This window comes from Lynx canadensis, chromosome C1 (genome assembly GCF_007474595.2).
Source record: "Lynx canadensis isolate LIC74 chromosome C1, mLynCan4.pri.v2, whole genome shotgun sequence".
NCBI lineage: Eukaryota > Metazoa > Chordata > Mammalia > Carnivora > Felidae > Lynx > Lynx canadensis.
Genome location: NC_044310.1, coordinates 139,322,267 through 139,345,285, shown reverse-complemented (window position 1 = coordinate 139,345,285; position 23,019 = coordinate 139,322,267). Strand labels below are relative to the sequence as shown.

The window sequence follows — 23,019 nt, the reverse complement described above, 5'->3', positions numbered from 1 at the left end:
ATTTATGCTTAATCCAAACAGTACATAGTTTTATCTTCTCTTTTGCCTTTCTACAGTTCAATCCCCACATTATAAGAATTACCAATGGAACTTCACGTACCACTGCTGAATAGAAGTGGGTTTATCTCACAGGAGCAGTAGTGCAATCTGCTGTGGAGGGAGGATCGCTCTTCCTTCCGGCTCCTCCGTGGTTGCTTCCTTTGAGCTCACAGTGCTGGTTTCTAAGTCCTGTGCCATAGGGCCCGTCTGCAGTCACTTCTGGTCTCTCTCCCCGAGTCCCACTTTGTTGATGCTTTCAGGCCTGTCCCCACATCCACCACAACACTGGCCCTAGTTTTTGCCACACAGCATTCCATTCCCTTCCACTCCTTCCACTAGGACCTTCCACTCTTCTTTCACATTACTCATTCAACACCCAGGGAACCCTGGATGAAGAAGGTGCTATGATCATAACTTCTCCATGCCCAAGAATCCTGTCTGGAGTGACAAGGCTGGGCTTTTTTAATTCAACTAAAATAAACACACTGCACGGACAGAATGCAGGAGCAGAGAGGGGAATCCAGTGCTGTCCATTAAGCCAAATGTTAAAGAGATTTGCAAAACTGCAAAGCAATGCCATTCTGCTGTTTTTGTTTTGGAAAATAATTACTTTTCATTAAAAGTGGCATTTTGGTTGACAGTAGTGATATCTAAAATTTTTGTTTCAATTTATATCAATAGTATAAAACATATCAAGAGACATACCCCAGGAATGTAGAAGATTTTTGATGTCAATACTTTTTAAGACTATAAAGGGTCCCAAGGCCAGGAACTTTGAAAACTGCTACACAGCCGATCGGACTTCTTGGTCCAGGATCCACAACTGACAAGATGTGTGATCCTGACAGTTCAGGATCTCTGTAGAAGATAGGATGGCCCTGGACGAGATAATGTCAACACGTGCCCGTTCTGTGCCAGGCCCCCGCCGAGGTCTCTGTGTATAGTAATGCATTTAATCCCCATAGCCACCCTGTAGGTCAACATAGTCATGTGGCACATTTCACAGAGGGCAGGGAGGCACAGACGGATGCAGTAACTTACCTAGTACATGGCCAGGCTGGGATTCAACCCCAGGCAGCTGGGCTTCATATCCTGAAGCCACAATCACCCAGCTTCATACCCCGCCTGAAGCAGAGTCCCCCGCTGCAGGTACATTCTTGTGACTCAATCACTTAATTACTAGGGTTTTCCAACAGCAGTAGCAAGTTGAACAGCCCAGTGGCTCAGAGGTAGACCACATGTGTGGCTGACTTAAGGATCCCACATGACCTGCTGTAAAGGAGGCTCCCTGACTGATGTTGTTGGAGAAGTAAATAAAGTATGCCAAAATGGCCAACAGGACTAACACAGACTCTGGTCTCTAGCTTAGAGACCCCTCCTCCGCGTTCTTCTTCTTTTGTTTGCTGTGCACGCAAAAACCCGCACAGAAATGGAGGCTGTCGGCTATAAATTACCCTCCCCACTTGCATTCCAGGCTCAGACCTGTGGAGAAACAGTCTCCTCTGAGCCCACCAGTGTTAAATAAATCTCCAATCCACCAAGATCTCCCAGTGCTGCTTGGTTTTTCCGCCAGCGTTCCAGTCTGGTTCCGTAACATACTTGGTTCCCTGACCGGGAAACCCAACCGTGCTGGCTCATTGTTGCCACCTGTTTGGGAAAACAGCGAGGCGGTGATGGAGTGAGGGATCGCAAGGAAGAAGGTGCGCCCTGCCTGAATTTCGGCAGTCTCCTTCTCGGTTGCCTCGGGCTGGCCCCACTCCGTTGTTCCCACCGGACTCAGACCTGGTAGATGAGGACCTGGACCCGACATCGGAACCGGTAAGGCCGGGGCCCCAAAGAAGTCAGGCCCACCCAAAAGGGTGGAAGGGGGACCTGGTCAATCCTTGGAAGTCTTAACAGGTCTCACAGGTAGAGAATTTTTGCAGGAGGGAATGTAATAGACTCTGGTGTGTGTGTGTGTGTGTGTGTGTGTGTGTGTGAGAATGTGTGGCTCAGCCAGGCTTGCCAGTCGAGTTCGAGTTTGTGGCTCCACGGACAGGCACCCTTAAGGTTCCCAAGAGTCTACGGAGTCTAAATGCGCTCTCCTGTGCCTGGTGAGCGTATAAAGTCCAGGGCGGTATTGGCTCAGATTCCGATTGCAAGTCATAAAGCTGAGTCCGCTACAGCCAAACCTCACCTAAAGTTTCCCTCAGGAATGCGACCAGAGAGAAGTATCTGATTGGTCCTCTCATCCGAGGGGATACCCTCCCTTTGTCTTTGCGACACCGAATACGAGAAAGAAATTAATAATGGGAACAAAACAGAGTAAGCCTACGATTTTAGAGGTCATGCTCAAAAATTTTAAAAAGGGATTTTCAGGCGATTATGGGGTGAAAATGACACCCAGGAAGTTAAGGACCTTTTGTGAACTAGAATGGCCCATATTCAATGTAGGATGGCCCCCTGAAGGGACATTGGATGCTCAAATAATGCAGCGGGTTTGGCTAATAGTCACTGGGAACCCAGGCCACCCTGATCAATTTCCATACATCGACTCATGGCTTGAAATTGCCCGAAATCCCCCGCCTTGGGTGTGATTCATCGTTAGCAAACAGAGCCAGGCAAAGGTTTTAGCCACTTTACCTGGAGGCTCACCCAGGGAGCCAAAGAAGGGACCCACCGCTCCTCTAATATTTAAAGGAGACGAAGGAGACGCGGAGGAAGATACTGTCTTTCCACCTCCTTATGACTCGCCAAGCTCCCTCCCCCCTCCCCCTGAGCCTGAAACTCCTCCCCCCCATCTCTCTCTCCACCAGGGCCACAGTCACCACGCCACCGCCACCAAAGTCATTGCCACCGCAGTCACCGTCACAACCACCACAGTCGCCACAGCAGTGGCACCACCCATCTCCCCGTCCCTCTCAGACCCGGAGAACCCTCCCCCACAAGGGCCAGCAGCCAGACTGCACCCCAGACCCAGACCTAACGCTCTCCAAATGCCTGTAAGGGAGACATGAGAGCCTGAAAGACAGAATGAGGATGGAATAGTCCAGCCCAGCCGTTCCATGATGTATTATCAACCTTTCTCCACAACCGACCTCCTCAACTGGAAACACAACACTCCATCATATGCTGAAAAGCCACAAGCAATGGTCAACTTGATGGAGTCCCTCTTCCAGACCCACTGACCGACTTGGGAAGACTGTCAACAGTTACTCCGTACTCTGCTTAATACAGAAGAAAGAAGAAGGATAAGAGAAACACGACAGTACCTAGAAGATCATGCAACTCCAGGGATTAATGACCCTGCTGTCTGGGCTCAAGCTGCCGCACCTGAAGAACGCCCAACAAGGGATTTCACCACAGAAGAAGGACAGGCCCACATCTGATGATACCAGGAAGCCCTCCTCTGGGGAGCCTTAGCTGGAGCCAGAAAGCCCATGAACAAGACTAAAATATCATCAGTCATGCAGCACCCTGGGGAGTCTCCCGGAGACTACTACGAAAGATTATGTGAAGCATACCGTGTATATACCCTGTTTGACCCCGAGGCACCAGAAAGTCAACAGATGGTAAATACCTCTTTTGTGGCACAGGCTGCCCCAGACATCAGAAGAAAACTCCAGAAGTTGGAGGGCTTTGTTGGGATGAATATCACTCAGCTGATAGAGGTCGCCAATAAAGTTTTCATGAACCGAGAAGTTGCAGCCAAAAGAGAAGCAGAGAGAAGACTAAAAAAGAAGGCCACCCTTCTCACAGCACTAAAAGAAACAGACGCTGCAAAGATGGGAAGACCCCAACCACCCAAAGGGGGGAAGGCCAGAGCCCCCTTAGCAAGGGACCAATGTGCATACTGCAAAGAGAAGGGACACTGAAGAATGAATGTCCAAATCGGAAGGGGCCCTCAAAACCCAGCCATATCGGGAAGAACCTCGAGGCGAGAACCGTGTTGGTCTGGTTGGGGTAGAATCGGACTGAGGGGGACCGGGCTCTTTCTCTCTTGGCCCCCATGAGCCCACAATCGAAATGAAGGTAGGGGCCGAACAATAACTTTCATGGTTGACACTGGGGCTGAATACTCCGTTGTTACTTCCCCAGTGGCGCCCTTAAGCCAAAAGACGGCAACCATACTTGGGGCTACTGGGACATGGGCGATGCAGCAGCCCTTCTGTCAAGCTCAACAATGTGAACTTGGGGGTCACAAGGTCCAGCATGAATTCCTGTACTTACCTGACTGCCCAATTCCTCTCCTGGGCCGGGATCTGCTCTCCAAACTTGGGGCCCAGATAACTTTGGAACCCACTGGACACACTAGCCTCCAATTAAACCCAAGGCAGAAGAAAACCCTGGTCTTGGCGATTACCCTGCCAAGGGAAGAAGAATGGAGACTCTTCTGCACCCAGGCCTTACCCTGTAGCCCCTCAGAATTCAGGCTTACATTCCCCTCTGTATGGGCTGAAGATAACCCACCTGGACTAGCTTGGAGTCGGGCCCCCATCATTGTTGACCTGATTCCTGGAGCCCAACCTCAGAGACAAAGGCAGTACCCCCTTCCACTCGAGGCTAGAATGGGTATACAAGAGCACCTGACCAAGCTCAGAGAAGCAGGTATCCCAACTGATTGTCAATCAGCTTGGAATACCCCATTCTTGCCAGCCAACAAGCCAGGAGGAGGATACCGACCAGTACAGGATTTGAGGGCCATTAACAATGTGACTGTTTCCTTACACCCAGTGGTTCTGAACCTGTATACTCTCCTCAGCCAAATTCTGGGGTCAGCCAGATGGTTTATATGCCTCGACCTAAAGGACGCTTTCTTCTGCCTCCGCCTGGCTCCTCAAAGTCAACCATTGTTTGCCTTTGAATGGACTGAGCCCGTTACAGGGCGCCAGATGCAGCTGACCATACGACTTCCCCAAGGTTTCAAGAACTCGCCCACTCTTTTTGGGGAAGAAGTAGCTGCAGACCTCGCCGACTTTCCGAGGGAAACCACAGGGTGTGTCCTCCTCCAATATGTAAACGCCCTCCTCCTTGCCAGCGACACCCAAGAAGACTGTATGAAAGGTACCAAGGCCCTCCCCTCCTGCAGCTCCTGTCCTATTCGGGGTATGGGACCTCTCGGAAGAAGGCACAGATTTGTCAGCAGCAGTTCCGATACTTAGGCTTCTTCCTCACAAAAGGAAAAAGAGAACTAGGACCGGAAAGGAAGAAAGTTATCACCACACTGCCACAGCCCCAAACAAAACGAGGCTTGCATGAATTTTTAGGGGCCACAGGGTTCTGTCGCATTTGGATTCCTGGATTCTCAGCCATAGCGAGGCCCCTCTATGACTGTTGAGAGGGCCAGACCGGAGCCCCTCGCAGGGGCTGAGGAGGCAAGGGCCGCTTTCACAGAAATAAAGTTGGCTCTGGGATGAGCCCCAGCCCTGGATTTGCCTGGCACAGAAAGGCCCTTTAACCTCTTGCTACAGAAAAGGACAAAATAGCCCTTGGAGTGCTCACTCAGAGTATGGGGCCTTGGCAATGGCCAGTGGCCTACCTGTCAAAAACACTTGATCCTGTGGCTGCAGCATGGCCACTGGGCCTCAGAGCGCTGGCAGCCACAGTCCTGCTCATCAAGGAGGCAGACAAACTCACGCTGGGACAAACACCTAATGTTAAGGTCCCACATGTGGTCATGTGAGCACCCAAGGATATCGTTTCCTCTCCAATGCTCGGCTGACACAATACCAAGGCGTTCTCTATGAAAACCCAAGGGTCACTCTCGAAACAGTAAGAACACTAAATCCGGCCACCTTCCTTCCCACGGAGGAGGGAGGACCCAATCATGACTCTTCCGAAGTAGTGGATGAAGTCTATGCCAGCCTCCCAGACCTCCAAGACCAGGCTATAACAAGCCCGGAGATCACCCTGTTCAGCGATGGGAGCATCTATTTACAAGAGGGCAGCCGAAGAGCAGGATATGCGGTAACCACAACCACCGAAGTTCTGGAAGCCAAGGCCTTGCCGGAAGGATGGTCAGCACAATGGGCTGAACTGTATGCCTTAACCCGAGCCCTCATCCTTAGCAAAGGTAAATAAGTTAACATCTACTCTGATCCTGGTATGCCTTCGCTACTGTGCATGTACACGGGGCCATCTATAAAGAAAGAGGCCTCCTTACTGCTGCAGGGAAAACTATCAAAACCAAGAAGAAATACTAGAGCTTCTTGAGGCTGTATGGCTGCCAGACAAGGGGCTATCCTACACCGTAAGGGACATCAGAAAGGAGATGACCCCATAACTCAAGGAAATCGCCTGGCCGACAAAACAGCCAGAGTGGCCGCCTGTGGTGACCCAGGCAAAGCTCCTACCTACACTATGACTCTTGCGCCCCAGAGGGAATCCTCCCCGCCCCTGTACACAAACGGAGAAAGAAGTTGGGCCTCGACAGAAGGGGGCACACCAAGCAAAGAGGGATGGTGGGTCATGCCAAATGGGCACATCTTTGTCCCGTTGTCTATGGGAAAACACTAGTGAAGGAGTATCACCAACTCACGCACCTAGGGAAAACTGCACTAGAGGCCCTCCTCAAAAAGAACTACTGTATCAGCCAGCTGCCGCCATTATGCCCAGCTGTCGGTGAACAATGTGTAACATGTGCCAAAAACAATGCTTGGTCTGCCCCACGGCCCCCTCCTGGCAGGCAAAGGATGGGGGCCGCCCCTTTTGAAGACTTGGAGGTGGAATTTACTGACATACAACCAAATAAAGGGTTCAGGTACCTTCTTGTAATAATCTGCACACATTCGGGATGGGTCGAAACATTCTCCACCAGAACGGAATGAAGTCGCGAGGTGGCCAAAGCCCTTCCACGGGAGATGGTGCCTCAGTTTGGTCCACCCTTAACCATACACAGTGATAACGGACCTGCATTTGTGGCAGACATTATACAAACCCTGACAAAGTGCCTCGACATTACTTGAAAACTGCACACTGCTTACCGACCCCAGAGCTCAGGGAACGTAGAGCGGATGAATCGCACCCTCAAGGAAACCCTTGCTAAGTTCCACCAAGAGACTAATCTCCCATGTCCAGATTTACTACTGCTGGCCCTCCTGTGTGCCCGATGCATGCCTGGAGCACTAGGATTCTCCCCTTTTGAGTTATTATATAGGCGCCCCCTCACCGCCCCCCACCATGTTCAGGAAAACTCCCAGGAGACCTACACCAGATTGGAGACAAAGGAATAAGAGAACAGCTTCAGACCTTAGGGGCAGTCCTAAACAAGTTACAAAGATACACCACAGAGAGGGCCCCAATTTCCTTAGGGACCCCCGTTTACCCCTTTCAGCCAGGAGACTCTGTGTGGGTCAAAGATTGGAAGAGGGAACCTCTTAGACCATGGTGGACTGGGCCTCATACTGTTATTCTAACAACTCCTACAGCCCTTAAAGTTTCAGGTATCACCCCCATGGGTCCATCACTCCAGAGTTAAGAAGGCCAACTCAGAAGAACCCACAATCTGGCGAAGTGATCCAGATCTAGTCAACCCGCTTAAACTGACCCTCAAAAGGGAAACTGGCCCCTGAGACCTCCAGCCCTGCTCCAGCCACACCCCGGAAGCTGGCTGACCTGCGCACGGCAGAAGCCTGAGGAATCAACGTGTGAACCTAGCCTAGGGGTTTGGATGCAACTCTGCCAGCCCTTGCCCCTTCCTGGTGCCATAGCCCTGATTTTACTTCTTACTGTTGGGCTGACAGAGACTGCACCAACAAGCTGGACATGGGACAAAAGATGCATGCTGGGTCTCACATACCTCCTCTGGACGGGAGGATTATTAAGTATTGCCTGTATATTATGATAACCTCTCTCACCCTCACAATGGCCGCTTACCCACTTTGCCCCCAGGATTGTTATATGACAATAAGGGGGTCAAGGGCATTCAGCGCCTTCACCTCCCTCCACAAAGATTGCTACAAGGGAAAAACACCCACTCTGTCAGTCCCTCGGTGCCCCAAGGGCTAAGAATTGGACCATAGAGATAACCCAAAATGTCAGGACCCCATGTCACAACAAGGGCCTCCAGAGAGGGAAGCGAGCTTGCTACACTTACCTTCCTCAATGGGGGATCTTGGATGGGGAGGGGTGCAAGACAGGGCCCTTCAAAAAGCTATAAAGGATACCCAGGATAGGGTAATACAAGCCATAAAGGCAACCACCCCCTGGCAGCCTACCAAGGTTGAACCTTTCAGCCTTCAATCAGATGCTGAGCAATTCCCCACTCCAGCCTTGGGCCAACACTACACTACAAGTCCTCCATAAAATAGATAATCACACCCAAACCTGCTGGATGTGCTTGCCCCTCAGCAGTAGGGCTTACTTAGCCATTCCTATCCCTTTGTCCTGGGAAGCTCCTGAAAATCTCAAAACCAACACCTCTGTCTTAATTGGACCCCTGGCCACTGGGGTCCCTCTCACTAATGCTGGCAATCTAATCTGTATGTCCCTGAAGGTATGAATGCTACCACTCTATGCAGAAGAAATATAACCTTAAAGAGGAATGCAACCCTGTGTTCAACCCCTGGGGTGTTCTATCTGTGTTCTAATTCGGCCTACCGATGCTTAGAGGCCAACTGGACTCAGATATGTTATTCTGTCTTTCTAACCCCAGAGATATCCCTGTACACTGAAGATCAGCTCCTAACAAACTTTACCCCAAGTCCCGGACTAAACAGGCAATCCTGCTACCCGTTCTGATAGGAGCAGGAATTGCGACAGGAATAGGAACCGGAATAGGGGGCATAGGCTCATCTGTAGGACTATACCATAGACTATCTCAAGAGCTAAATGAAGACATGGAACGGGTGGCAGATTCTCTGGTAACCTTACAAAACCAAATAAACTCTCTGGCGGCAGTGACCCTCCCACATAGTTGAGCCCTCAACCTCCTCACTTTAGAAAAAGGAGGGTCTTGCATCTTTCTGGGGGGAGGAATGTTGCTATTTTGTAAACCAGTCAAGAATAGTTACAACTAAGATTAAGGAAGTCAAGGAAAGAATTCAATGTAGACAACAGGAAAGTATCAATCAATGGAAAGGATGGGATCTCACAGATTGGGCATCCTGGCTTCCTGCCCTGGCAGGGCCCCTCCTCTCCATAATTTTACTTGTATCCATCGGCCCTTGTATACTGAATGCTGTGGTACGTTTTATTGAAAACACTGTTGCTCGCCAAACTACTGCCCATATCTTAGCCCTCCGAGAGTATCAACCTGTAAAACTGAAAGGTGATGCCTACTAAAAGTTTTTTTTTTTTTTTTTTTTTAAGGCATCAAAGGGGGGGAATGTTGGAGAAGTAAATAAAGTACACCAAAGATGGCCAACGGGGCTGAAACAGACTCTGGTCTCTAGCTTAGAGACTCCTCCTCTGGGTTCTTCTTCCTTTGTTTGCTATGCACTGGAAAACCCCTACAGATATGGAAGCTGACAACTGTAAATTACCCTCCCCACTTGCATTCGGCGCTCAGACCTTTGGAGAATCAGTCTCCTCTGAGCCCATCGGTGTAAAATAAATCTCCAATCCACCAAGATCTCCGAGTGCCGCTTGGTTTTACCTCCAGTGTTCCAGCCTGGTTCCGTAACGATTTCACCACTTCAGGGGGTTAAATTTGGTAAAGCAAATTCTCACCTACCCTCTACGTACAGAGTGAACTCATTTCTGCTATGAGCACGAGCCAACTTATACATTTTAAGTACATTTTTTATTTGTGATTAAATGGATATAAAAACCAGGAGAATGGTCAAAGTAAACCCCGTCACTGATGCCAGATGGGATGGATCCATTTATTCAGGACAGAGAGAAGAGTAACAAGCAGGAAAGACAGTGATTTAGAAAAGCAAACAGAGGATAAATGAGGAAGTGCCAGCTTGGGAAGCTCAGCCTGAACCTCAGGATAAATTAAGGACCAAACAATAAGGGCCTTTTTGTTCTGCAAGTCAAACGCTCGCTCGGAAAGAAAACTATTCTGCCTGAGGTGGAGTGAGGAAAACAATGAAGGGAGAGAGCAGGGTGGGGGGTTGAGAGAAGGTAGAATTTCTTAGATCAAAGATAGAGGCCCAAGTGGACCCAAAGTTCAGGGCTTTAGCTGAGGGTAGTAAATGTGGGGAAATGGCCGGGGACATTCAGAGGCAAATAAATCTGAGGTTTAAGTGCTAAGCTAAAAAATACTGGACTTCCTGTCTCTAATGTACACGTGGAATTTGCCCTTTTGGGTGTAGCTTACTGTGACAAGACTTCTTAGACTAGAACATTATTGATGCATTCCAGATGTCCGGGCCAAGCCTGAAGGTCCCTAAAAGTGTCAGGCATGCAGGCAACATAGGGTCCAGGATGTCAGGCCCTCAGTCACAGATAACCATTATGGCAACAAAAGAGGACAGTTGTGAAAGCCTGTAGATCTGTGTTAGGTGTCCGCTTCCAGCCCACAAACATTTAAGAGTTAAAGATACTGTTTTTTACTAACAAGGAACAAATATATTCACAATGAACCTCCTGAAGTAGTAAAACCTGAAGAAGACAGAGCCATCCCATAGTGACTGTCACTGACCCAGGGAATGTCACACAAATCAGAGATACAGAGGCCGTAACAGAACACCTGGTCTGCTTTGATGGTTCCATCTGCCAGGTGGCCCTGCTAGAAATCACAGTCCTGCTTTTCCAGCACGGTTTTCTTTATGCCTCAAAACACGAAATCACAGTCTGAAAACACAGAACTGCTTCTTCTTCTTTTCTTTTTTTTTAATGTTTATTTTTGAGAGAGAGAGAAACAGAGTGTGAGCTGGCAAGGGGTAGAGAGAGAGGGAGACACAGAATCGGAAGCGGGCTCCAGGCTGTCAGCACAGAGCCCAACGTGGGACTCGAACTCGCAAACTGTGACACCATGACCCGAGCTGAAGTCGGATGCTTAACCAACTGAGCCACTCAGGCGTCTGGAACTGCTTCTTCTGAGAACCCTAGTGGGTCCCTATTGCTGTACCATTGTGATTTTACCAAATATTTTATCAAAGCTTATCAAAACTTTATTAAATAGGCTACAGTTTCTAGACTTAATATATATAGTTTTTAATAAAAGTACAGTCCTCAAGATATCAGAGTCTTCATCTACATCAGCAAAGTGAGGTGCATCCTGGGCCTGTGGTTCATTTCACAATTATTTTCTTTCTTTCTTTTTTTTTTTTTAAATGATTTTCAATTTCACCTTTGTTATTTTTTTGTTTGTTTGTTTGTTTTGAGAGAGAATGCATGTGAGCCGGGGACAGGGGCAGAAAGGGGAGAGAGAGCGAAAAAAAAAATTTTTAAGTTTATTTATTTATTTTGAGAGAGACAGAAAGCGAGCAGGATGGGCAGAGAGAGAGGGAGAGAGAGAATCCCAAGCAGGCTGAGCTGTCAGTGCTCAGAGCTGATGTGGGGCCTTGATCAACAACTGTGAGATCACAACCTGATCCAAGATCAAGAGTCGGACACTTAACCAACCGAGGCACCCGGCTACCCCAGAGAGAGAGAGAGAATCTTAAGCCCAACTCAGGCTCACTCCCCGGACCCTGGGATCACGACCTAGGCTGAAATCAAGAGTTGGATGCTCAACTGACTGAGCCACCCAGGTGCCCCTCACAATGTTTTCAATTTTACATTTTCCTTGCCACAAAAATCTGAAGCATTAATATGTGCATATTCTAAATTCTCTAGCTGACTACCTTGCAATCAAACATTCCTGCGTACCTTCAGCCCCACATGCATTTTCTGCTACGACCAGACCAAGTGGGGGCTACTCCTTATCACTTAAATAGCCTCTGGCTAAAGCTGGACCCGCAGGATGATAATGAGTTCCAGCCACTAGAAGGTGAATTGGCTGGAAGGTATGCAGTGATTCTGCAGTGGTTTTCTTTTTTTTTTTTTTTTCTCTTTTTCTTTTCTTTCTTTCTTTCTTTCTTTCTTTCTTTCTTTCTTTCTTTCTTTCTCTTTCTTTCTTTCTTTCTTTCTTTCTTTCTTTCTTTCTTTCTTTCTGACTTTATTTATTTATTTACTTATTGTAAGTTTATTTATTTATTTTGAGAGAGAGTGCAAGCTTCAGCCAGGTACGGGCAGAGAGAAAGAACCCAAGCAGGCTCCATGCCTTCAGCGCAGAGCCTGAGACGAGGCTTAAACTCCAGAACCGTGAGATCATGACCTGAGCGGAAATCCAGAGTCGGGTGCTTAACCAACTGAGGCACCCAGGTGTCCCAAGACTTTATTTTTAAGTAATCTCTATACCCAATGTGGGGCTTGAACTTACAACCCCAAGATCAAGAGTCATATGCTCTACCAACTGAGCCAGCAGGCACCCCTCTACAGTGGTGTTAGCACAGAAAGGGGGTAAAAGAAGTGAGTCATGTCATGACACACGGAAGTAACTTGGACAAGCCAAACTCCTCTGGAAGCAATGCATACCAGAGTCGCATTGCACCCAGCTCTTTATTTTCAGCAAAAGACCATCTTTCATTGCATTATGTTAAGGCTGGTGATTTGGATTTTTGATTTGTGCTTCATTTCAATCTAACTCCTAAATCTGTTTTGACTTGATAGCTGCATAAGACTAAGTACAAGAGTATATACTGTTTTAAATTTGCTAATACTTAACTATAATAAAACAACTTAAACTGGCAAATATGTGAGAACTTTATCCCCTTAAAAGTACTCTATTTGCTATTCAAATCTGAGAAATAGTGGTCTTAATATAGGAAAGGGAAAGTAAGACCATTTTGCCTGGAAGCCTTTTAGAAAAGGGCCAAGGTATCAGCAGTGCCCCACTGGCGCCATCTGGTGGACACATTGGAACAAGCGCCCAATGGCTTGGCAAAGCACTGCCAGGAAAGGAAGCCCAATCCAGGACGCTCGGAACTAAGGGGCCGGACAAGTATTTAAAAGGTGTCCACATTAAGTGTGGGCCATGCATAAACACTCAGGACTGCCTCAGAAGTCCATTTCACACCTTATCTCTTCTCCCGCCCACAACCCCATTTCCCTGCCTCCCTCAGCTGATAACCTGGCTTCCTGCGAGAGAAAGCAGGCAGAGATGAGACCCGTTCCACATCCCTGCCACCCCAACTACCACCTACCAGCAACTGTCCTTTCTACTCTGCCTTCTCATCACCTCCACCTATGCTCCGGATGGCAGCACCTCTCAGGTAGCCAGTACTCTGTACTTATAATTCTGGGGTCTCCTATGTTATCACTTCTCCCGCAGTAGCCTCTAGGGGAGCCCTGCTCTGGCTCTCAGCCACCCCATCCTTTCCCAGGGGTCCAGCACAGGGTGGCCTTTGCCAGTCACAAACCAGACCCCACTACTCCCAGACCCAAAGGCCCCAGTGGCCTTGCACACTCTGACTGCACCCTGAGCTGCCAGCCTGGCTTCTAAGGCCTCATTTATCTGTCCAGTATCTTCTTCCCCAACAAACCCTGATTATGAAGATCTCCGCATTCTCTGCGCTCCAGCCCCATCAGGCTTCCCAAGGTTCCCCAGTACGCCAGCCATTCCCACCTTCCAGCCAGTGGCTGTGCCACTCTTCCCCAGTCACTGTGTGGCTGGTAATTGTCCTCAGTCAGTGCTCTGCTCAAATGTCACCCCCTCTTCTAAATAAGTGCCCCCATTTCCATTTCATTAACCTGCTCTTATTTTCTTCAGAACCTTACCACTATTTGAAGTTATCTCGTTTATTCACTATCTCCCTGCAAAAAAAGAGTAACACTGCACAAGACGTTGTAAAACCAAGTACGGAACAGGTTCTCCATGCCTGATCCCAATTTGCAGATGATGAAATTGAGGCTGAAAGATATCAAGTAACTTACCAACATCACGTGGCTTGAACCCATGCATGTCCAGCCATCCCTGGATTCCATGTCCCGTTTTGTGGTTTGAAAAAGATGTCCCCTCCCCTAGGCTGCCCCCCTGGATTTGAACTAGCTAAGATAAAAGCCAGCATTATCCCGAGTTCTGATTTCTACATGTTGGCATCTTTAGTTGCTCTGAAACTTTGGGCATAAACCAAAATATTCATTGTGACTATATTCCTTGAAACCTGAAATGAAGCAGAAGGAAACCCCAGAGATACCCGGATGCTGCCCATGTATGAAAGGCTGTGGTGGCTTTAGCAAGAGGGCTGGGAAGAGTCAGCACCTGAGATCATTTCTGCCTAGGACAGACACACTTCGGGATGAGCGTCCCAAAGATCAGGAAAGATCCTCTCAAGATGTTTTGATCCCAACTAAGCAATGAATTCCACATTTGCAATTAGGTTTTTAAAAAATGATTTTGCAGGGCGCCTGGGTGGCACAGTCGGTTAAGCGTCCGACCTCAGCCAGGTCACGATCTCGCGGTCCGTGAGTTCGAGCCCCGCGTCAGGCTCTGGGCTGATGGCTGGGAGCCTGGAGCCTGTTTCCGATTCTGTGTCTCCCTCTCTCTCTGCCCCTCCCCCGTTCATGCTCTGTCTCTCTCTGTCCCAAAAAATAAATAAACGTTGAAAAAAAAAATTAAAAAAAAAATGATTTTGCATTTTCTTACTTCCAATTTTAATTCCCCACTCCGTTGGTTACTATCCTTTTTTTTAACCTCTCCTGACAAATGCCCAGTCATTTTCTTAAAAATAGTCAATGTTCTTATTCATAACCTTTAGATGAATAAGTGAGAATATCTTTAAAACACCTTAAATCTGGTCAGAGCACCAAATAGGATGCTGACTCATGGGCCCTCCCCACTTAGCGGTCAGAACTTGGGGCCCGGGTGGGGCGCCTGGGTGGCTCAGTCGGTTTAGCGTCCAACTTCAGGTCAGGTCATGATTTTGCGGTTCATGGGTTCGAGCCCCACGTCGGGCTCTGTTCTGACAGCTTGTGCAGAGCCTGGAGTCTGCTTCAGATTCTGTGTCTCCCCTTCTCTCTCTGCCCCTCCCCTGCTTGCTCCTGTCTCTGTCTCTCAAAAATAAATAACTATATTATTTTTTTTTAACTTTTTAATGTTTATTTATTATTGAGAGACAGAGAGAGAGACAGAGCGTGAGCAGGGGAGGGGCAGAGAGAGAGGGAGACAGAATCCAAAGCAGGCTCCAGGCTCTGAGCCATCAGCACAGAGCCTGACGCGGGGCTTGAACTCACGAACCGCGAGATCGTGACCTGAGCCCAAGTCGGACCCTTAACCGACTGAGCCACCCAGGGGCCCCAATAAATAACTATATTAAAAAAAAAAAAAGAGGGGGCGCCTGGGTGGCGCAGTCGGTTAAGCGTCCGACTTCAGCCAGGTCACGATCTTGCGGTCCGTGAGTTCGAGCCCCGCGTCGGGCTCTGGGCTGATGGCTCAGAGCCTGGAGCCTGTTTCCGATTCTGTGTCTCCCTCTCTCTGCCCCTCCCCCGTTCATGCTCTCTCTCTGTCCCAAAAATAAATAAACGTTGAAAAAAAAAAAATTAAAAAAAAAAAAAAAAAGAACCTGGGGCCAGAGAGAGACTAAAAACTATTTTGTAACAACTACATGACTTGGAGACGACAGACCAACACTCATCAACCACCTGCTGTGCCCAGTATGCACTGCTTGCTACTCCACACTACAGCTGACATTTTTATCAAGCACGTGCTATATGCCAAGCAGCTTAAGAAGCATGACCTCATTTTGTCCTCATTTCAAGACCAATGATCCAGGGAAAGGATTCTTCCCATTTCATAGACAAAGAAACCAAATCAACCGAGGGTTACTGAGCGGAAGTAACTTAAAGAAAATAGGAGACCTGGGTGGCTCGGTCATTGTTAAACGTCCAACTCTTAATTTTGGCTCAGGTCGTAATCTCATGGTTCCTGAGTCTGAGCCCCACACTGGGCTCTGCATTGACAGTGTGGAACCTGCTTGGGATTCTCTCTTTACTCTGTCTCTGCCCCTCCATCCCCACCCCCAAATAAATACATAAACCTTAAAAAAAAAAAAAAAAAAAAAAAAAGGAAAAAGTAGAAGACCTAACGCTTGACCCAAGTCTCTTGTCCAAAGCCAGGCCCCTCTACCACACCAACATCCTGATAACCTGGAAGGGGGCCTACCTGTTTTGTGATGTGGAGAAAGTACCTAGCTACAGGAGTTGTAGGTACAGACAGAGTTGGTTAAGAAGGTTCCAGCTGCAGATGAAATAATCAAATTCGCCTACAACATTTTGAGTTACAGAATGCAATGAATCACCAGGAAGGGCGAGGACAGAGCTATTAGTTCAAAGGTCCTCAAAGTGTTACCGGGCCTACCGCTTCTCAGTCGCAAGCATAAGAGAGAACATCTGCTTGTACGTACCTTCCCCAAAACGTGGGCCTGATGAACCTTTATGGGACTGCACGAGGCAAGTGGCTGTCCATTGCACCGGATCTGGACTCCAGAATCTCTGAGCCAGTATATTTATTAAGAGCTGGCTAGGACCCAAGCACATATCCCTCTCTGTGCTTACATTTTTAAAAAGTTTTTTAGTGTTTATTTATTTTTGAGAGAGAGACAGAGCGTGAGCAGGGGAGGAGCAGAGAGAGAGGAAGACACAGAATCCGAAGCAGGCTCCAGCCTCCGAGCTGTCAGCACAGAGCCCAACGCGGGGCTTGAACTCACGAACTGCGAGATCATGACCTGAGCCGAAGCGGGACACTGAACCGACTGAGCCACCCAGGCACCCCAACTCTGTGCTTACATGCCATGGGGTAATGTAATGTAATGTAGATATTACATGCAGCGCAGCACTGCTGCATAGTAGGTGCTCAATAAATGCAGGTTCTGGTTGCTCACCCAACATCCACTGCCCTGTCCTCAGGTACAGAACACTACTCTTACGTGGGGCAGTGAGTGACGTGCCACCTCAAAAATTACCCTTTTCCAGGCCTCTTGCCACTGCACATGGCCGTGTGCCTCAGTTCCGGCCAGAGGGATGCAGGCATTAGTACAATGCAGACTTCAGGAAGGCTAGTAAAGGAAGAGGACTTGGCTAGGAGGGCTGCTTCTGCCTCTTCCCAGCTTCCTCTCTGCTTGCTAACCATGGCATGTAGGCCTGAGAGCTGGACCAGGTGACCTTGAGGGAGGAGGGTACTTCTGAGGACAGTGAGTCTAAATTTAAAAGGCGAGCTTTCTGTAGTCACGGTAGAGTTCCCTTACCAGCCTCTGACAGGCCGCCCTCAAATTTTCTTAACGTGACAGAGAAATTAACTTCCATCCTGTATGTAAGCCACGGTTACTTCAGGACAGGAGTTCTCAAACTTTGGTGGCTAACAAAATCAGCCGGGGTACTTGGTAAACATACAAAGGCCCAGGCCCTATGCTCCTTCAAGAAGCCTAGGTCCCTGGGGACCAGGTGATAGTGACACCCTCCCACCCACCCAAGTTCCAGAACCACACTTTAGCTTTTCTATTCCAAGCTGCCTAATGTGGTCTTATAGCTCCCTTCAAGTGCCAACTACAACACCAGGAACATGCAGTCAAAAGCAATTTTATAACACCCGATTTTATTTTATTTGTGATTGAAAGTGATCGGATCTGAATGGATGGCCCACTGCCAAGACCACTTCCCATCCACCTTTTAGGGTGTGGCAGATGGTGGTGGACATGTTGCCCGCCCGAGGGCCCCCTCGGCCTTCCCTCCCTTCCCCTCATCTGACCAGTGCCTGTCCTGCTCCTTGGCATGCTGCCTGGGGCGGCGCAGGAGAAAGCTCCGGGTGCAGCCACCAAGCTCCTTCCTTGGAAGTTGTTGCATGAGGCTTAGCAATGCTGTCGTATCGCCTGAGAGAGGGCTCCAGCCCCATACATTCACTTTCTTCACCTTGATCCAAAAGAGGACTCAATGCTCCCCAGCGTCGCCCTTGATCATGGTGGCTTAAGCCAGCTTCCTTAGTGAGGGCTCAGAATCCAAGGGCAATATTTGGAGATACTCTCTTCTATCCAGAGGTTACGGGTTTAAAGAGTTTTCCTAAACGCTTTTCTGGCCACCCAGCTGTCTGTCCGCCCAGCCCCACCCATGACCTCTTTCCTCTACCTCAAGTACAAAAAGACAAGGTCTCTCCTTTTCTTTTCCAAAGCATATCACTTCTTGTTTGTTTGTTTGCTGCTAGAGCAATATCAAGCATGTGGATTGTAGGAACAGAAATTTCTAGACCACTGTCTCAAAGAAAAAAGTGGTCTGGACCTACCTAGCTATAAATTAGCACACTCTTAAAAACCCTATTTGTTGAGTTCAGATAGCAATTATAAAAATAGACTTTCTGTATCTGGCTCTTTCTTTATATTCAGCTCCTGCAACTTGAAGCAACCACCCACATCTGTCTGCTCTAGGCAAAAGCAGCTGACAAACAGGTACTGCCCTTTTGGATGCCAGCTGCACAGGGAAACCCCACAGACAAAAGAAAGGTCAGGTGAATCATTCACCACACCCTCGTCTATCCCCAGAGGGTCCCCGGCACCAGGTGGCCCTAGCTAAGAAGACCCTGAGGCTCCGGGCTGAGCTGAGGGCAGGTAAGCTGCGTCCCTAGGGTCTGCTCCAGGAGAGCTGAGCCTCTCACTATCACAGGTGCACATGGATGTTGCTGGGAGCCAGGCAGGGGCACGGATCTGCCCCAAACAGAAACCACCCGACACCAGGGACTCACTTCGCATTTATTTCTGGTAATGAGTGGAGTTTGAAGAGCCTCCTCCTCCCCCTCGGATGGCGTGGACGGCCGTTGGAGATGATGCTGGGTAGTGTCCAGGGCGGATGGGCTTGGCTGTATTAGACAGAAAGGACAGAACGTTCAGATTAGGCTTAAACAGCCATACCCAGATGCCCGCGGGTCACATGTGAAAACCGAGACCTACAATTTGTATCATTACAGTCCTTATCAATCACCAGAGCTTTCTGAAAAGAGGATGTTTGCCCTCTTGATAGTGCAGTTAACTAATTTAGGGCGCCAGATGGTTAGGGGACGGAGAGAATTTATGTATCAATTATGTTAATTATGGCTGAGGAAACTTAGAAGGACTTTCCATTTTATCTGCGGCAGATCCGTAGGCACCCCTGGGGTTTTAAGGGCATCTGGGCAGCCCCTGAAACTTGATGCAGAAATCTGCCTATGATGCACTTCTCTGGCGACAAGATCCATAGTTTCCAGATTTACAAAGAGCGTAAAGTCTAAGAAAAGCAATAAAACACTAATCTAAGGTATGATCTTAAAACTAGAAACACGAAGTTGTTGGTGTGCAAAACAGCTGCACGGCAATATCTGATGGGAAATAATATCACATGTTATTGGAGGCATTTCAATGGAAGAAAAAAGCTCTCTAGAGCACATCCCTAAATCCAGTTTATGCCTGCGGCTCCATCCTGGGAACTATGACTTAGCAGCTACACCCTCTTCCCTGCATGGGCAAAATACCCAAACCCAAGCCCAGGAGGGGCTGGATGTCCAGGCCCGTTCCCCAGTTTGGAACCACAGCCAGCTCACCGATGCCAGGCCTGGCTGTTTCCAGGGCACTTCCAAACCTGCCCTTGCAAGTGGCTTTCCCTGAGGCTTCTGGCTACATAGGGCCCCTTCACGGGCCCACCTGCTATAGGGCCTTTGGGCTTTGCTGAGAAATAGCCATACATTGCAGGACTTCTGAGAAAGTACCTCTGTTTACAGCCACAAACCTTTACCAACAGCCTAGGCTGGCCACCTTCTCTGCTCAGCTCAGCAGCTTTGAAGACCACAATGTACGTGGCAATCTCTCAGAATAAGGAAGCAGGTGCCTGACATACCCATCCTCCCCGGATGAACGCAGGTGCCGGGAGGTGCCAGCTAGCCTAGGTCCTGCATGCCTGACCACAGCCTTTCAGATGTTCCAGACAGACAGCCCAGAGCTCCATCGCTGCCTAGGAGCATCATCAGTGCTCCTGGGCGGCAAAGTCCTGCCTTCCATCAAGGGCCCTGGTGAGAGGCACACATACCAATCTGGGCTGAGTGGGCCCTCCTGGCCATATTCTTGGCTCGAACAGCCTCCTTGATGCGATCCACCTCCTGCTGGTAGCGCTTGCGGTCCCGCATGGCGTTCTCCTTGGCCTCCTTCAACGCGCTCTCCAGGGCCTTGACACGCTCCGCCGTGGCACGCAGCCGCTTCTCCAGCTTGGGCAGCTCACAGCGCAGGTCTGCATTGTCCCGGACCAGCTGCGGCGGGAAGGGATAGGGGTGACTTACCGGGGAGGCGCGGGGGCCGGCAGGAGGGGCAGACAGTGATACAAGGGCAGCTAGAAGCGGTCTCTGCAGCCAAACAACCAGCCCGCTAGGTCATCTTGGAAAGTCCATGTGACCACAAATGCTGGCAGCACCGACGGAAAATCAAGATCCCATACTCTGGGACTCCAATTTGCTACACACGGTTCATGGGTGCAAGGAAGTGGGGAGGGGGTGTAGGATGAAATTAAAAGCCATTTCCAGGCACAGGAAGCTTTCAGACTTGGGCAGGATTTACCTCCTCTTTTGTTTGAGTGGGTGGGGGAACTAGTGTAAGGAAAATTGACTAGTCAGATGCTAGCATATGGAAGCTGAGAAATGTAAACAAAGCAAGTTCAAAAGCACCGGTGAAAGGCATGCATGTTCTAGAGCTCCCTGAAGGGCTCCTCCCTGCAGGACATGTTGTCTACACCAGCATGTGGTTTGGACCCCCTTAGCAACATATCCAAAGGCTAACGGGTAACTCCGGGGTACTGCTCATTTTTTCATTACCTAAGACCCTAAATTAAGAAGCAACAGGTGAGACTGGGTGCGTGTGGGGTGGTATGGCCATGGACTGGTGGTTGACAGAGGGCAGGTGGGTGGGGGGATGGGTGAGACAGGTAAAGGGGATTGAGAATACACTTATCGTGAGGAGCACTGAGTAATGTATAGAATTGCTGAACTGATATACTGACACCTGGAAGTAACAGAGCACTGTATTAAGTATACTGGAATTAAAAAAAAATAAATGCATACAAATTTTTTTTTTAAATAAAAAGATAATGAAGAAAAACAAAAAGAAGCAACAGGTTTGGCCCCAGGTGAAGAAAAGGTTCAAGAGTCAGCTCTATTATTTCCTGACATTGGACTTGGTAAGTCATCCAACCACCACAAGCCTCAGGTTTCTCACCCATAAAAAAGGATAGCATATAACAGGACCATTGTGGGAATCCCAGTGGATCAAGAAAAGTTTAGAAAATCAGAAAGTGCTAACGAAGGTTACCTATCCCGAGTCCACACCTGCATTCTTTAACCCCATAGGCAAACCAGCAGCTCCAGAGTAGATTTTTAAAACATATTCATTGAATTCATAAATAAAATAATTAATCTCAGAGCCCTATTTCAAATTCCCTTGCAGTTTCTGCTTTTATATTTCTCATCAACAATTTGCATGAGTGACTTCAACCATGTTGAATCTGCCGTCCTCCCTTTGGGGAAAAATGCCACCATCAGTAATATCAAAGAGGACTTAAGTCAAAGAGAGATGACATCACCTTATCCGTGTGGTCTAACAAGTTGGACTGTTTTTATCATAGCCCAAATCTTTAGGATTTAGGAAAAACATGAACATTCCAGCATTTATACAGAAAGAAGACAACCGCCTAGATCACCAGTAGGCTTGGCCGTGAACTTTGCTGTCCCTCTAGACAAAGTCCAGAGCATTGTAAGAACCTGACAGGGTGCTCAATAAATAGGGCGACAGAGCAGAGAGAAAATGAATTAAGTTACTTCTAGTCCTAGTCTGTTTCCTCATCTGTAAAAAAACAAGGGGCCTGAACCAGCTCCATGGCATTCACTTGACATTCTGTGCAGCCTGTAGGTCCAACACTGGGACTGGAGACAGGATAGAAAGACAGGGTTCTGAACACCCCACCTCCCAAAGCCCAAGAGCTCAAACTCAATTCCTTCCATTTGCCTTTGACAAAAGAATTTTATATATAAGGGAAGTCACTGAAGACTAAAGGACTTCAAGTCTGGCACTAATGTCTTGTGGTGACAGAGTCCCTTAGCCTTCGATGTCAGAGCCTTCCCCCAGAACTGCGGCCACATCTTTCCAGGAGAATACGGGGCTTCTTTCCAGGAGAATACGAGAAGCAGAAGGAAGCTGGCACGACTCTCCTACCTGTTTGTGAACCTTCGTGAGCTGCTCCAGGTTATTTTCCAGGAAGGAAATTTTCTGCTTCTGGGCAGCACTGCCCCCTCCATCATCGTTGTCCAGCTCTACACTCTGCACCAACATGAGGGGTCAGCGGGCAGGCCAGCACACTGCCCGCCCGCAGCCCCAGCATAAGGTGGACAACACTCTAAATCTTCTTTAAAGAAAACAAAAAACAAAAAACCAACCCCAATCCCACCAAAGGTTATTCTGAAAGTGAAAATAAAAAGAGGTTCTGAAAGTTGAGACTCAATGACCTTCCCAATTAATTTCCTTGCTCCGTGTCAAGGGTTTCACGAGTGTTATATTTTAGAGAACTGAAAAACAAAACAAAACAAAACAAAACCTCCAATCTTCCTTTGAAAGATACAGATTAGCCCTGTGAGATTCACCTCTCTCTTCTTGCAGGTGAGCAAATAGACTTTTCTTTTTCAAAAGAACTGTTCCAAAACTCATAAGAAGAAGCAGTATGAAAATATAAACCCAAGACCGAAATTTAATTTCAAATATCCCAACTGAGATAAGTCAGTAAGCTGAGGGCAATTGTATGTGGTCCTGCTGGGAAGTCTCAATGGCCTGTGCTTATCGCCTGAGCTTCCGATTCCATGAAATTACTTAATGAATCTACTTCAAACTAGTCATGGCATCTGAGCATGGCATCTGCTGGAAAAACTCTGGAAATTCAGCAGATCTTAAGATTGACAGAAACCTCCCTCTCGGCAGGGCCACGCTCAGTGGTCAGATAAGTTGAGAAACACATGTATAAGCACATCTTGGAGCCCAAAATGGTGAGACATGCTTGTGCCATCTGATGATGGACAAGACCACC

The 23,019-nt window shown here is 48.3% G+C and overlaps 1 protein-coding gene across 1 annotated transcript in view; it reads right to left on the bottom strand.

Moving 5' to 3' along the window:
- KIF5C (kinesin family member 5C) overlaps nucleotides 1-23,019 on the bottom strand; it is a 164,710-nt gene that overhangs the window by 4,256 nt on the left and 137,435 nt on the right. Inside the window, exons 23-25 of the mRNA XM_030326755.1 lie at nucleotides 22,158-22,262; nucleotides 19,990-20,206; nucleotides 18,677-18,790 (exon numbers count right to left, since the gene is read on the bottom strand). Coding sequence (XP_030182615.1) covers nucleotides 18,684-18,790; nucleotides 19,990-20,206; nucleotides 22,158-22,262 — 429 coding nt within the window. The 3' untranslated portion in view covers nucleotides 18,677-18,683. The remainder of the gene's footprint in view (nucleotides 1-18,676; nucleotides 18,791-19,989; nucleotides 20,207-22,157; nucleotides 22,263-23,019) is intronic.